The sequence below is a fragment of the Dendropsophus ebraccatus genome, chromosome 10 (genome assembly GCF_027789765.1).
Source record: "Dendropsophus ebraccatus isolate aDenEbr1 chromosome 10, aDenEbr1.pat, whole genome shotgun sequence".
NCBI classification, from domain to species: domain Eukaryota; kingdom Metazoa; phylum Chordata; class Amphibia; order Anura; family Hylidae; genus Dendropsophus; species Dendropsophus ebraccatus.
Window position 1 is genome coordinate 971124 of NC_091463.1, and position 15096 is coordinate 986219.

Sequence of the window (15096 nt, forward strand, 5' to 3'; positions counted from 1 at the left end):
AGTGTGATATATGGCCCTGATATATATACAGTGTGATATATGGCCCTGATAGAGAGATATATATATATACAGTGTGATATATGGCCCTGATAGAGAGATATATACAGTGTGATATATGGCCCTGATAGAGATAGATATATATATACAGTGTGATATATGGCCCTGATAGAGAGATATATACAGTGTGATATATGGCCCTGATAGAGAGATATATACAGTGTGATATATGGCCCTGATTGAGATATATATATATATATATATATATATATATATATATATATATACAGTGTGATATATGGCCCTGATAGAGAGATATATACAGTGTGATATATGGCCCTGATTGAGATATATATATATATACAGTGTGATATATGGCCCTGATAGAGAGATATATATATATACAGATATATGGCCCTGATAGAGAGAGATATATATACAGTGTGATATATGGCCCTGATAGAGAGAGATATATACAGTGTGATATATGGCCCTGATAGAGAGATATATACAGTGTGATATATGGCCCTGATAGAGATATATATATACAGTGTGATATATGGCCCTGATAGAGAGATATATATACAGTGTGATATATGGCCCTGATAGAGAGAGATATATACAGTGTGATATATGGCCCTGATAGAGAGAGATATATACAGTGTGATATATGGCTTTGATAGAGAGATATATATACAGTGTGATATATGGCCCTGATAGAGAGATATATATATACAGATATATGGCCCTGATAGAGAGAGATATATATACAGTGTGATATATGGCCCTGATAGAGAGAGATATATATACAGTGTGATATATGGCCCTGATAGAGAGAGAGATATATACAGTGTGATATATGGCCCTGATAGAGATATATATACAGTGTGATATATGGCCCTGATAGAGAGATATATATACAGTGTGATATATGGCCCTGATAGATAGAGATATATATATATATATACAGTGTGATATATGGCCCTGATAGAGAGAGATATATATACAGTGTGATATATGGCCCTGATAGAGAGAGATATACAGTGTGATATATGGCCCTGATAGAGAGAGATATATATACAGTGTGATATATGGCCCTGATAGAGAGATATATATATATACAGTGTGATATATGGCCCTGATAGATATATATATATATATATATATATACAGTGTGATATATGGCCCTGATAGAGAGAGATATATATACAGTGTGATATATGGCCCTGATATATATACAGTGTGATATATGGCCCTGATAGAGATATATATATACAGTGTGATATATGGCCCTGATATATATACAGTGTGATATATGGCCCTGATAGAGATATATATATATATATATATATACAGTGTGATATATGGCCCTGATAGAGATAGATATATACAGTGTGATATATGGCCCTGATAGAGAGATATATATATACAGTGTGATATATGGCCCTGATAGAGAGAGATATATATACAGTGTGATATATGGCCCTGATAGAGAGAGATATATATACAGTGTGATATATGGCCCTGATAGAGATAGATATATATATACAGTGTGATATATGGCCCTGATAGAGATAGATATATATACAGTGTGATATATGGCCCTGATAGAGAGAGATATACAGTGTGATATATGGCCCTGATAGAGAGAGATATATATACAGTGTGATATATGGCCCTGATAGAGATAGATATATATATACAGTGTGATATATGGCCCTGATAGAGATAGATATATATATATAGTGTGATATATGGCCCTGATAGAGAGAGATATATATACAGTGTGATATATGGCCCTGATAGAGAGATATATATATACAGTGTGATATATGGCCCTGATAGAGAGATATATATATACAGTGTGATATATGGCCCTGATAGAGATAGATATATATACAGTGTGATATATGTCCTTGATAGAGATGTGTGTATGTGTATATATATATATATATGTGTGTGATACATGGCCCTGATAGAGAAAGGGCTTTATCCAACTTCAGCAGCCGCCGCTAATCAAATGCCGAAAGTTCGGGTTCGGATGGACTCCAGCTGCTCCAGGTTCACTCTGCTCTAATATATGTGATATATGCCCCCACGCCGGCCTTGCGCCCTCCACTCCCCGCGCCATGTATCCGGCTGACGTATTTTGTGCATCGTTTCCAGGTGTCTAATGGCGGCGGTGCTATGTCTGTCTCTCTGGTCGCTGATGAAAACCCGTTCACACAGTCCGCCCTGAATTCTGACGACTGCTTCATCCTGGATCACGGCTCTGACGGCAAGATCTTCATCTGGAAAGGTTTGTCCCTGAGGTAGTAACGGTGGAGCTGGGGGGGGGAGTCTGTAGGGAGGATCAGGGGATCTAGAGGGGGTCCCTGTGGTCGACAGGAGGAGTCTAAATGGAGGGGACAGAGGGGCATTACCTCCACATGCCGGTCACACTCATTTTATTATGATAAGCATAACCCACATCATCCTCACTGTCCTCTCATCATCCAACCAGGTAAGAACGCCAACATGGAGGAGAAGAAAATGGCTCTGAAGACTGCCACAGAGTTCATCTCCAAGATGGGATATCCCAAGCAGACTCAGGTGAGAAGGGGGAGTCAGACCCGGCGGAGATAATGTGCAGGAGCAGCTCTGGGAGGTTGGTCATGTATAATGTTTTGTGCTGTGTGCAGCTGTGTTGTGTGCAGTGCTCAGGGTGGGCACCTGGGGGTGCTGTGACTCAGATCTCGTATGTCGTGTGCAGTGCTCAGGGTGGGCACCTGGGGGTGCTGTGACTCAGATCTCGTATGTCGTGTGCAGTGCTCAGGGTGGGCACCTGGGGGTGCTGTGGCTCAGATCTCGTATGTCGTGTGCAGTGCTCAGGGTGGGCACCTGGGGGTGCTGTGGCTCAGATCTCGTATGTCGTGTGCAGTGCTCAGGGTGGGCACCTGGGGCTGCTGTGACTCAGATCTCGTATGTCGTGTGCAGTGCTCAGGGTGGGCACCTGGGGGTGCTGTGACTCAGATCTCGTATGTCGTGTGCAGTGCTCAGGGTGGGCACCTGGGGGTGCTGTGGCTCAGATCTCGTATGTCGTGTGCAGTGCTCAGGGTGGGCACCTGGGGGTGCTGTGGCTCAGATCTCGTATGTCGTGTGCAGTGCTCAGGGTGGGCACCTGGGGGTGCTGTGGCTCAGATCTCGTATGTCGTGTGCAGTGCTCAGGGTGGGCACCTGGGGCCGCTGTGGCTCAGATCTCGTATGTCGTGTGCAGTGCTCAGGGTGGGCACCTGGGGCCGCTGTGGCTCAGATCTCGTATGTCGTGTGCAGTGCTCAGGGTGGGCACCTGGGGGTGCTGTGGCTCAGATCTCGTATGTCGTGTGCAGTGCTCAGGGTGGGCACCTGGGGGTGCTGTGGCTCAGATCTCGTATGTCGTGTGCAGTGCTCAGGGTGGGCACCTGGGGGTGCTGTGACTCAGATCTCGTATGTCGTGTGCAGTGCTCAGGGTGGGCACCTGGTTCCGCTGTGGCTCAGATCTCGTATGTCGTGTGCAGTGCTCAGGGTGGGCACCTGGTTCCGCTGTGGCTCAGATCTCGTATGTCGTGTGCAGTGCTCAGGGTGGGCACCTGGGGGTGCTGTGGCTCAGATCTCGTATGTCGTGTGCAGTGCTCAGGGTGGGCACCTGGGGCACCTGTTGCTCAGATCTCGTATGTCATGTGCAGTGCGCAGGTTGGGCACCTGGGGGCGCTGTGGCTCAGATCTCGTATGTTGTGTGTAGTGCACAGGATGGGCACCTGGGGCCGCTGTGGCTCAGATCTCGTATGTCGTGTGCAGTGCTCAGGGTGGGCACCTGGGGCCGCTGTGGCTCAGATCTCGTATGTTGTGTGTAGTGCACAGGATGGGCACCTAGGGGTGCTGTGGCTCAGATCTCGTATGTCGTGTGCAGTGCTCAGGGTGGGCACCTGGGGGTGCTGTGGCTCAGATCTCGTATGTTGTGTGTGTGTGCGTGTAGTGCACAGGATGGGCACCTGGGGGTGCTGTGGCTCAGATCTCGTATGTTGTGTGTAGTGCACAGGATGGGCACCTAGGGGTGCTGTGGCTCAGATCTCGTATGTTGTGTGTGTAGTGCACAGGATGGGCACCTGGGGGTGCTGTGGTTCAGATCTCGTATGTTGTGTGTGTAGTGCACAGGCTCAGATCTCGTAGGTCATGTGCAAAGCTCAGCATGTGTGGCTCATCACCTCCATCTCTGCAGGTACAAGTCCTTCCCGAGTCTGGTGAGACGCCGCTTTTTAAACAGTTTTTCAAGAATTGGCGAGACAAGGACCAGACAGAAGGCATGGGCATCGCCTACATCCCCAACCACATTGCCAAGATTGAGAACGTGCCATTTGATGTCAGCTCCCTGCACGAGTCGCCTGCCATGGCCGCGCAGCATGGGATGGTGGATGATGGACGTGGCGAGAAGCAGGTAAGGAGGCTGCTGTCTGTAAATGAGAGCAGTATTACAGAGCCGTCCCTGCCCGCTACCAGTGGGATCCCCTAGATTGGCGCTGGCCTTCTGCACCTGTCACACTGCGCCTGATCAGGTTGGTGTCTCTGCACTGCCAGTGACCAGATCATCGTGCTGCGAAACATTCCAGCAAGGGGCGGTGTAGTCTCATCCTCCTCCAGCAGGGGGCGGTGTAGTCTTATCCTCCTCCAGCAGGGGGCGGTGTAGTCTCCTCCTCCTCCAGCAGGGGGCGGTGTAGTCTTATCCTCCTCCAGCAGGGGGCGGTGTAGTCTCCTCCTCCTCCAGCAGGGGGCGGTGTAGTCTCCTCCTCCTCCAGCAGGGGGCGGTGTAGTCTCCTCCTCCTCCAGCAGGGGGCGGTGTAGTCTCCTCCTCCTCCAGCAGGGGGCGGTGTAGTCTCATTCTCCTCCAGCAGGGGGCGGTGTAGTCTCCTCCTCCAGCAGGGGGCGGTGTAGTCTCCTCCTCCAGCAGGGGGCGGTGTAGTCTTATCCTCCTCCAGCAGGGGGCGGTGTAGTTGCCTCCTCCTCCAGCAGGGGGCGGTGTAGTCGCCCCCTCCTCCTCCAGCAGGGGGCGGTGTAGTCTCCTCTTCCTCCTCCAGCAGGGGGCGGTGTAGTCTCCTCCTCCTCCTCCAGCAGGGGGCGGTGTAGTCTCCTCCTCCTCCTCCAGCAGGGGGCGTAGTAGTCGCCCCCTCCTCCTCCAGCAGGGGGCGGTGTAGTCTCCTCCTCCTCCTCCAGCAGGGGGCGGTGTAGTCTCCTCCTCCAGCAGGGGGCGTAGTAGTCTCCTCCTCCTCCTCCAGCAGGGGGCGGTGTAGTCTCCTCCTCCTCCTCCAGCAGGGGGCGGTGTAGTCTCCTCCTCCTCCTCCAGCAGGGGGCGGTGTAGTCTCCTCCTCCTCCTCCAGCAGGGGGCGGTGTAGTCTCCTCCTCCTCCTCCTCCAGCAGGGGGCGGTGTAGTCTCCTCCTCCTCCTCCTCCAGCAGGGGGGCGGTGTAGTCTCCTCCTCCTCCTCCAGCAGGGGGCGGTGTAGTCTCCTCCTCCTCCTCCAGCAGGGGGCGGTGTAGTCTCCTCCTCCTCCTCCTCCAGCAGGGGGCGGTGTAGTCTCCTCCTCCTCCTCCTCCAGCAGGGGGCGGTGTAGTCTCCTCCTCCTCCTCCTCCAGCAGGGGGCGGTGTAGTCTCCTCTTCCTCCTCCAGCAGGGGGCGGTGTAGTCTCCTCCTCCTCCTCCAGCAGGGGGCGGTGTAGTCTCCTCCTCCTCCTCCTCCAGCAGGGGGCGGTGTAGTCTCCTCCTCCTCCTCCTCCAGCAGGGGGCGGTGTAGTCTCCTCCTCCTCCTCCTCCAGCAGGGGGCGGTGTAGTCTCCTCCTCCTCCTCCAGCAGGGGGCGTATATGATGCTCTCTCCCGTCTCTTCGCAGATTTGGCGCATTGAGTCCTCAGAGAAGGTTCCGGTATCGGAGGAGCTGTACGGTCAGTTCTATGGAGGCGACAGCTACATCATTCTGTACAACTACAACCATGGAGGAAAGAAGGGGCAAATCATCTACACCTGGTAATGGCGGTGACATCACTGATCTGTGTGTGTGGGGGGGCGGTGACATCACTGATCTGTGTGTGTGTGTGGGGGGGGGGGGGTGACATCACTGATCTGTGTGTGGGGGGGGGGGTGACATCACTGATCTGTGTGTGTGTGGGGGTGACATCACTGATCTGTGTGTGTGGGGGGGGTGACATCACTGATCTGTGTGTGTGGGGGGGGTAGTGACATCACTGATCTGTGTGTGTGGGGGGGGTAGTGACATCACTGATCTGTGTGTGTGTGGGGGTGACATCACTGATCTGTGTGTGGGGGGGGTGACATCACTGATCTGTGTGTGGGGGGGGTGACATCACTGATCTGTGTGTGTGGGGGGGGTGACATCACTGATCTGTGTGTGGGGGGGGGTGACATCACTGATCTGTGTGTGTGTGGGGGTGACATCACTGATCTGTGTGTGTGTGGGGGTGACATCACTGATCTGTGTGTGTGTGGGGGGTAGTGACATCACTGATGTGTGTGTGTGTGGGGGGTAGTGACATCACTGATGTGTGTGTGTGTGGGGTAGTGACATCACTGATCTGTGTGTGTGTGGGGGGTAGTGACATCACTGATGTGTGTGTGTGTGGGGGGGGTGACATCACTGATCTGTGTGTGGGGGGGGGACATCACTGATCTGTGTGTGTGTGGGGGTGACATCACTGATCTGTGTGTGTGTGGGGGTGACATCACTGATCTGTGTGTGGGGGGGGGTGACATCACTGATCTGTGTGTGTGTGGGGGTGACATCACTGATCTGTGTGTGTGTGGGGGTGACATCACTGATCTGTGTGTGGGGGGGGGTGACATCACTGATCTGTGTGTGTGGGGGGGGGTGACATCACTGATCTGTGTGTGTGTGGGGGTGACATCACTGATCTGTGTGTGTGGGGGGTGACATCACTGATCTGTGTGTGTGGGGGGGGTGACATCACTGATCTGTGTGTGTGGGGGGGGGGGTGACATCACTGATCTGTGTGTGTGTGGGGGGGGTGACATCACTGATCTGTGTGTGTGGGGGGTGACATCACTGATCTGTGTGTGGGGGGGGACATCACTGATCTGTGTGTGGGGGGGGGTGACATCACTGATCTGTGTGGGGGGGGGGTGACATCACTGATCTGTGTGTGGGGGGGGACATCACTGATCTGTGTGTGGGGGGGGTGACATCACTGATCTGTGTGTGGGGGGGGGACATCACTGATCTGTGTGTGGGGGGGGGGGTGACATCACTGATCTGTGTGTGGGGGGGGGGTGACATCACTGATCTGTGTGTGGGGGGGGGGGTGACATCACTGATCTGTGTGTGGGGGGGGGTGACATCACTGATCTGTGTGTGGGGGGGGGACATCACTGATCTGTGTGTGGGGGGGGGGACATCACTGATCTGTGTGTGTGGGGGGGGGTGACATCACTGATCTGTGTGGGGGGGGGGGGGAGACATCACTGATCTGTGTGTGGGGGGGGTGACATCACTGATCTGTGTGTGTGGGGGGGGTAGTGACATCACTGATCTGTGTGTGTGGGGGGTGACATCACTATTCTGTGTGTGGGGGGGGGGACATCACTATTCTGTGGGGGCCGGTTCTTTGATGGTCACACCCCCAGTCACTGATTGGCTTGCTTACTCCTATGTAATTGTCTGCCCTGATTGGTTTCTTCTTACAGGCAGGGACTGGATTCTTCTAAGGACGAGATCACGGCATCTGCCTTCCTGAGCGCCCAGCTGGACGAGGAGCTCGGGGGCGGCCCGGTGCAGGTCAGTGCCGCCTCCATCCTCCTCCATCCCCCCCACCGCCTGTTCTCCTCCATCCCCCCCACCGCCTGTTCTCCTCCTCCTCCTCCATCCCCCCCACCGCCTGTTCTCCTCCTCCTCCATCCCCCCCACCGCCTGTTCTCCTCCTCCGCCATCCGCCCCACCGCCTGTTCTCCTCCTCCTCCTCCTCCTCCATCCCCCCCACCGCCTGTTCTCCTCCTCCTCCTCCATCCCCCCCACCGCCTGTTCTCCTCCTCCTCCTCCTCCATCCCCCCCACCGCCTGTTCTCCTCCTCCTCCATCCCCCCCCCCGCCTGTTCTCCTCCTCCTCCTCCTCCATCCCCCCCACCGCCTGTTCTCCTCCTCCTCCTCCATCCCCCACACTGCCTGTCCTCCTCCTCCGCCATCCCCCCCACCGCCTGTTCTCCTCCTTCTCCTCCATCCCCCCCACCGCCTGTTCTCCTCCATCCCCCCCACCGCCTGTTCTCCCCCTCCTCCTCCATCCCCCCCACCGCCTGTTCTCCTCCATCCCCCCCACCGCCTGTTCTCCCCCTCCTCCTCCATCCCCCCCACCGCCTGTTCTCCTCCATCCCCCCCACCGCCTGTTCTCCTCCATCCCCCCCACCGCCTGTTCTCCTCCTCCTCCTCCATCCCCCCCACCGCCTGTTCTCCTCCTCCTCCATCCCCCCCACCGCCTGTCCTCCTCCTCCTCCTCCATCCCACCACACCGCCTGTCCTCCTCCTCCTCCTCCTCCCCCTCCTCCATCCCATCGGGGGGAGACGTCCCGCCCGCTGTCTTCCCCCCCGGTGACGTCCCGCCCGCTGTCTTCCCCCCCCGGTGACGTCCCGCCCGCTGTCTTCCCCCCCCGGTGACGTCCCGCCCGCTGTCTTCCCCCCCCGGTGACGTCCCGCCCGCTGTCTTCCCCCCCGGTGACGTCCCGCCCGCTGTCTTCCCCCCCCGGTGGTGACGTCCCGCCCGCTGTCTTCCCCCCCCGGTGGTGACGTCCCGCCCGCTGTCTTCCCCCCCCGGTGACGTCCCGCCCGCTGTCTTCCCCCCCCCGGTGACGTCCCGCCCGCTGTCTTCCCCCCCGGTGACGTCCCGCCCGCTGTCTTCCCCCCCGGTGACGTCCCGCCCGCTGTCTTCCCCCCCGGTGACGTCCCGCCCGCTGTCTTCCCCCCCGGTGACGTCCCGCCCGCTGTCTTCCCCCCCGGTGACGTCCCGCCCGCTGTCTTCCCCCCCGGTGACGTCCCGCCCGCTGTCTTCCCCCCCGGTGACGTCCCGCCCGCTGTCTTCCCCGCTCTGAAGCCTCTCTCTCTTCTCTCCGTGCAGGGGCTGCGATGCCAGGTACCGTGTATCTTGCATGTTAGTGGTGTTGCTCTTGTGCACCTTGAGGGGTAGATGCCCCCGCACGCTGCATCCTAGTGTGACCGGGCACAGGGGGGCGTTGCACTGTGTCCTGGCCCCTCCCCCGCCACCTTTCCTGCATAATCTGGTTAATCTGGCCCCTCTTGTCATGGTGACTGGTCGCTGTACGGACTTCACACTTGGGGGTGCACAGTATACCTATATATACAAAAAAAACACAGAAAAATGCAACAGCAAGATACAGACCCACCACAGACATGAAAATAATTAAAAGCAGCCCCCCCCCCCCCCCCAACTGCCCAAAAAAACGTCCACAAAAATAATGAGTCTCTTGGTTACTATTTGCAAAGAGTGTAAACTGCCCGACCATGATAAGGTGGCCTCATATCGGGGCGGACCCTACACTGCAATGGCCTCTCCATGGCGTGTAATGCGCCTATGCTCCGGGCATGATAGATCCGGCTAATACCGCGCTCTTCGCCTGTCTCACCCAGGTGGTGCAATCATGTTTGCAGGTATTAGCCGGATCTATCATGCCCAGAGCATAGGCGCATTACACGCCATGGAGAGGCCATTACAGTGTAGGGTCCGCCCCGATATGAGGCCATAGTACAGTGTAGGGTCCGCCCCGATATGACTCCACCTTATCGTGGTCGGGCAGTTTACACTGTTTGCAAATAGTAACCAAGAGACTCATTATTTTTGTGGAAGTTTTTTTGGGCAGTTGGGGGGGGGGGGGCTGCTTTTAATTATTTTCATGTCTGTGGTGGGTCTGTATCTTGCTGTTGCATTTTTCTGTGTTTTTTTTGTGTGTTTGCAATTTCAGCCATGGCAACGTGCTCCTGCCTAGTGTGAACAGTGTTCCAGGAGAGCTGACCAATTTTTTTCTTTTTTTCTGTATACCTATATATACCTAGATGCCACCCTGCATGGCTGTGCCCCTGCCTGGTGCATTATACCTTATTGCAGTCCCGTCTCTCTGCAGGTTCGTGTGGTGCAGGGGAAGGAGCCGGCCCATCTGCTCAGTCTGTTTGGTGGGAAACCGCTAATCGTCTACAAGGGCGGAACCTCCAGAGATGGTGGGCAGAGCCCCGACGCCGACATCCGCCTCTTCCAGGTCCGGGCATCGTCCGCTGGCTTTACAAGAGCTGTGGAGGTAAGGAGTCCGTCGCCAGAGGGGCCTCCCCCGCCGGGTCGCTGTCACCAGAGGGCTGCTGTGTGGGTGACCGCCATTGATCCCAGTTACGGTTCTTCTCCCGCAGGTAGATGCATCTGCCGCTAATCTGAACTCCAATGACGCTTATGTCCTGAAGACGCCGTCCGCCGCGCACCTGTGGGTGGGACAAGGCGCCAGCGACCCCGAAAAGCAAGGAGCCCGGGAATTGTTAAAGATCCTGGGAGCGTCCGGCTCCGAAATCGCAGAAGGAAGAGAAACCGGTAAGAGAAGGAAGAAAGAGAGCGCAAGCCAACAACCAACAGCGTTAACCCTCTCCCGGCTGCAGTGGGGGGGCGGAGCGTTAACCCTCTCCCGGCTGCAGCTGGTGGTGGGGGCGGAGCGTTAACCCTCTCCCGGCCGCAGCTGGTGGTGGGGGTGGAGCATTAACCCTCTCCCGGCTGCAGCTGGTGGTGGGAGCGGAGCGTTAACCCTCTCCCGGCTGCAGCTGGTGGTGGGAGCGGAGCGTTAACCCTCTCCCGGCCTCAGCTGGTGGTGGGGGCGGAGCGTTAACCCTCTCCCGGCTGCAGCTGGTGGTGGGGGCGGAGCGTTAACCCTCTCCCGGCCTCAGCTGGTGGTGGGGGTGGAGCGTTAACCCTCTCCCGGCCGCAGCTGGTGGTGGGGGGTGGAGCATTAACCCTCTCCCGGCCGCAGCTGGTGGTGGGGATTTAGCGTTAACCCTCTCCCGGCTGCAGTAGGGGGGCGGAGCGTTAACCCTCTCCCGGCTGCAGTAGGGGGGCGGAGCGTTAACCCTCTCCCGGCTGCAGTAGGGGGGCGGAGCGTTAACCCTCTCCCGGCTGCAGCTGGTGGTGGGGGTGGAGCGTTAACCCTCTCCCGGCCTCAGCTGGTGGTGGGGATTTAGCGTTAACCCTCTCCCGGCTGCAGTAGGGGGGCGGAGTGTTAACCCTCTCCCGGCTGCAGTAGGGGGGCGGAGCGTTAACCCTCTCCCGGCTGCAGTAGGGGGGCGGAGCGTTAACCCTCTCCCGGCTGCAGCTGGTGGTGGGGGTGGAGCGTTAACCCTCTCCCGGCCTCAGCTGGTGGTGGGGGTGGAGCGTTAACCCTCTCCCGGCTGCAGCTGGTGGTGGGGGCGGAGCGTTAACCCTCTCCCGGCCGCAGCTGGTGGTGGGGGTGGAGCGTTAACCCTCTCCCGGCCGCAGCTGGTGGTGGGGGTGGAGCATTAACCCTCTCCCGGCCGCAGCTGGTGGTGGGGATTTAGCGTTAACCCTCTCCCGGCTGCAGTGGGGGGGGGGGCGGAGCGTTAACCCTCTCCCGGCTGCAGCTGGTGGTGGGGGTGGAGCGTTAACCCTCTCCCGGCCGCAGCTGGTGGTGGGGATTTAGCGTTAACCCTCTCCCGGCCTCAGCTGGTGGTGGGGGTGGAGCGTTAACCCTCTCCCGGCCGCAGCTGGTGGTGGGGATTTAGCGTTAACCCTCTCCCGGCTGCAGTAGGGGGGCGGAGCGTTAACCCTCTCCCGGCTGCAGCTGGTGGTGGGGATTTAGCGTTAACCCTCTCCCGGCTGCAGTAGGGGGGCGGAGCGTTAACCCTCTCCCGGCCGCAGCTGGTGGTGGGGGTGGAGCATTAACCCTCTCCCGGCCGCAGCTGGTGGTGGGAGTTTAGCGTTAACCCTCTGTTCATTCTTTGCACAGCTGGAATCTTTGCATGTTGCGCAGGTCATGTGACCTCAGTCGGCGGGGTTAACCCTTTGTCTTCTTTGGCAGATGACTTCTGGGGAGCGCTGGGCGGGAAGGCTCCGTACCGCACCTCCTCCAGGCTGAAGGACAAGATGAACGCCCACCCACCGCGGCTCTTCGCCTGCTCCAACAAGACTGGCAGATTCATTGTAAGTGTCTGAGAGGCGGAGTCTGGTGGTCACATGGGTGGTGCTCTCTGATCTCTCACCTTGTTCTCTCCCACAGATTGAGGAGGTTCCAGGGGAGATGACGCAGGATGACCTGGCCACCGATGACGTTATGCTGCTGGACACCTGGGATCAGGTACGGGGGCCCCTATTCCACACGGCCCGTGCCCCGCCCACACGGCCCGTGCCCCGCCCACACGGCCCGTGCCCCGCCCACACGGCCCGTGCCCCGCCCACACGGCCCGTGCCCCGCCCACACGGCCCGTGCCCCGCCCACACGGCCCGTGCCCCGCCCACACGGCCCATGCCCCGCCCACACGGCCCATGCCCCGCCCACACGGCCCATGCCCCGCCCACACATCCTCTTGTAGCTTCTCCTCTTTGTATTTCTAGGTGTTTGTCTGGATTGGAAATGAAGCTCAAGAGGAAGAAAAGAAGGAGGCGCTGAGCTCAGGTGATCACATGGGGCTGCAGAGCGTTACTCTGAAATGGTTCTCTATATGGTTGGGGGGCTGCGAGTGTTACTCCAGGAGGGTTCTCTATATGTGGGGGGGGGGTGTTGCAGAGCGTTACTCCGGGGTGTTCCCTATATGGTTTAGTGTGGCACCTGAGGTGGAGACCATCATACGTAGCGTCGTACAAGTTCTCACCACACGACTTCTGCTTTTTTAGCTTCTACCTACATAAATACAGACCCGGCGAGCAGAGACCCGCGGACCCCCATCGCTGTCATCAAGCAGGGCTTCGAGCCCCCCACCTTCACCGGCTGGTTCCTGGGCTGGGACAATGACTTCTGGGCTGTGGACCCCCTGGAGAAGGCCCTGGCTGAGCTGAACATGTAACGTGTGACGTGCTGTCAGCGACTAATGTGCCTTCACTGTCTATGAGAGTGCGCCCTCCTCAGAGACATTACACTGCCCCCCAGCTGTGCAATATTTCCCCCCCAATGTTTTTTTGCATATTTAAAAGCAATAAAAGCTTTGAGTGAATCCGTTGCCTCAAATTTTCTGTATGTGCAGAATAGTGAGTGCAGCTCTGGAGGATGAGACAGGATGTAACAGAAAATTAGTGAGTGCAGCTCTGGAGGATGAGACAGGATGTAACAGAAAATTAGTGAGTGCAGCTCTGGAGGATGAGACAGGATGTAACAGCAGAATAGTGAGTGCAGCTCTGGAGGATGAGACAGGATGTAACAGCAGAATAGTGAGTGCAGCTCTGGAGGATGAGTGTGATTGCCATCTCGACATCCGTTTATTAGATAACGCTGTATACATAACTATAAAAATATGGGAGAGGAGACCAGGGCCGGGGGGGCATTGGTGGGTCCTTAAAGGAACTGCCCCCCCCCCCCTCCTGGAAACATTCATGGCCATACCCATCCCCTGCTCGGACATTGCCATTCAAGTGATGCCACTCTGAGAATTGTATAGGACAGCGCCCCCTGTGGCCGATCAGGAGGGAGGGTGCAGCATCTGTCACTTGCGTCCACCCATAATTCCCTGCAGCATATCGATGGGAAGAGGGAAAACGATGGTGGAGTTCTTCTCTGCTGCGATAGTGGTCAGTGTCTGCAGGTAGCGGAGCTGCAGGGCGGCCGGGGACTCGCTGATCACTATAGAGGCCTCCTTCAGGGCCCGCGACGCATTCATCTCCCCTTCTGCCGCAATCACCTGCCGGACAAAACATGAGCGTTACCTGCAGTGAGGAGGAGGAGGAGGAGTGCGGGGGGAGACATGAGCGTTACCTGCAGTGAGGAGGAGGAGGAGTGCGGGGGGGGGGGGGAGGGGGGGGGGGGGGGGAGACATGAGCGTTACCTGCAGTGAGGAGGAGGAGGAGTGCGGGGGAAGACATGAGCGTTACCTGCAGTGAGGAGGAGGAGGAGGAGTGCGGGGGGAGACATGAGCGTTACCTGCAGTGAGGAGGAGGAGGAGGAGTGCGGGGGGAGACATGAGCGTTACCTGCAGTGAGGAGGAGGAGGAGGAGTGGGGGGGGAGACATAAGCGTTACCTGCAGTGAGGAGGAGGAGGAGTGCGGGGGGAGACATGAGCGTTACCTGCAGTGAGGAGGAGGAGGAGTGCGGGGGGAGACATGAGCGTTACCTGCAGTGAGGAGGAGGAGGAGTGCGGGGGGAGACATGAGCGTTACCTGCAGTGAGGAGGAGGAGGAGTGCGGGGGGAGACATGAGCGTTACCTGCAGTGAGGAGGAGGAGGAGGAGTGCGGGGGGAGACATGAGCGTTACCTGCAGTGAGGAGGAGGAGGAGTGCGGGGGGGAGACATGAGCGTTACCTGCAGTGAGGAGGAGGAGGAGTGCGGGGGGAGACATGAGCGTTACCTGCAGTGAGGAGGAGGAGGAGTGCGGGGGGGGAGACATGAGCGTTACCTGCAGTGAGGAGGAGGAGTGCGGGGGGGGGAGACATGAGCGTTACCTGCAGTGAGGAGGAGGAGGAGGGGTGCGGGGGGAGACATGAGCGTTACCTGCAGTGAGGAGGAGGAGGAGTGCGGGGGGAGACATGAGCGTTACCTGCAGTGAGGAGGAGGAGGAGGAGTGTGGGGGGGGGGGGGGGGGGGGGGAGACATGAGTGTTACCTGCAGTGAGGAGGAGGAGGATGTGCGGGGGGGAGACATGAGCGTTACCTGCAGTGAGGAGGAGGAGGAGGAGTGTGGGGGGGGGGGGGGGGGGGAGACATGAGTGTTACCTGCAGTGAGGAGGAGGAGGAGTGCGGGGGGAGACATGAGCGTTACCTGCAGTGAGGAGGAGGAGGAGGAGTGTGGGGGGGGGGGGGGGGGGGGAGACATGAGTGTTACCTGCAGTGAGGAGGAGGAGGATGTGCGGGGGGAGACATGAGCGTTACCT

At 57.3% G+C, this 15096-nt stretch overlaps 1 protein-coding gene across 2 annotated transcripts in view; it reads left to right on the forward strand.

Annotated features, from left to right (window-relative positions):
• Positions 1–13230, forward strand: part of GSN (gelsolin) — an 80967-nt gene extending 67737 nt beyond the window's left edge. The window contains exons 5-16 of one of the 2 annotated variants that reach the window (XM_069943644.1): positions 2164–2296; positions 2501–2589; positions 4235–4450; positions 5894–6027; positions 7720–7810; positions 9137–9151; positions 10158–10328; positions 10435–10609; positions 12102–12223; positions 12300–12377; positions 12635–12695; positions 12914–13230. In XM_069943644.1, coding sequence (XP_069799745.1) covers positions 2164–2296; positions 2501–2589; positions 4235–4450; positions 5894–6027; positions 7720–7810; positions 9137–9151; positions 10158–10328; positions 10435–10609; positions 12102–12223; positions 12300–12377; positions 12635–12695; positions 12914–13083 — 1455 coding nt within the window. In that variant the 3' untranslated portion in view covers positions 13084–13230. The remainder of the gene's footprint in view (positions 1–2163; positions 2297–2500; positions 2590–4234; positions 4451–5893; positions 6028–7719; positions 7811–9136; positions 9152–10157; positions 10329–10434; positions 10610–12101; positions 12224–12299; positions 12378–12634; positions 12696–12913) is intronic. The other variant, XM_069943645.1, reaches the window with a different exon arrangement.
• The last annotated feature ends 1866 nt before the right edge of the window (positions 13231–15096 follow it).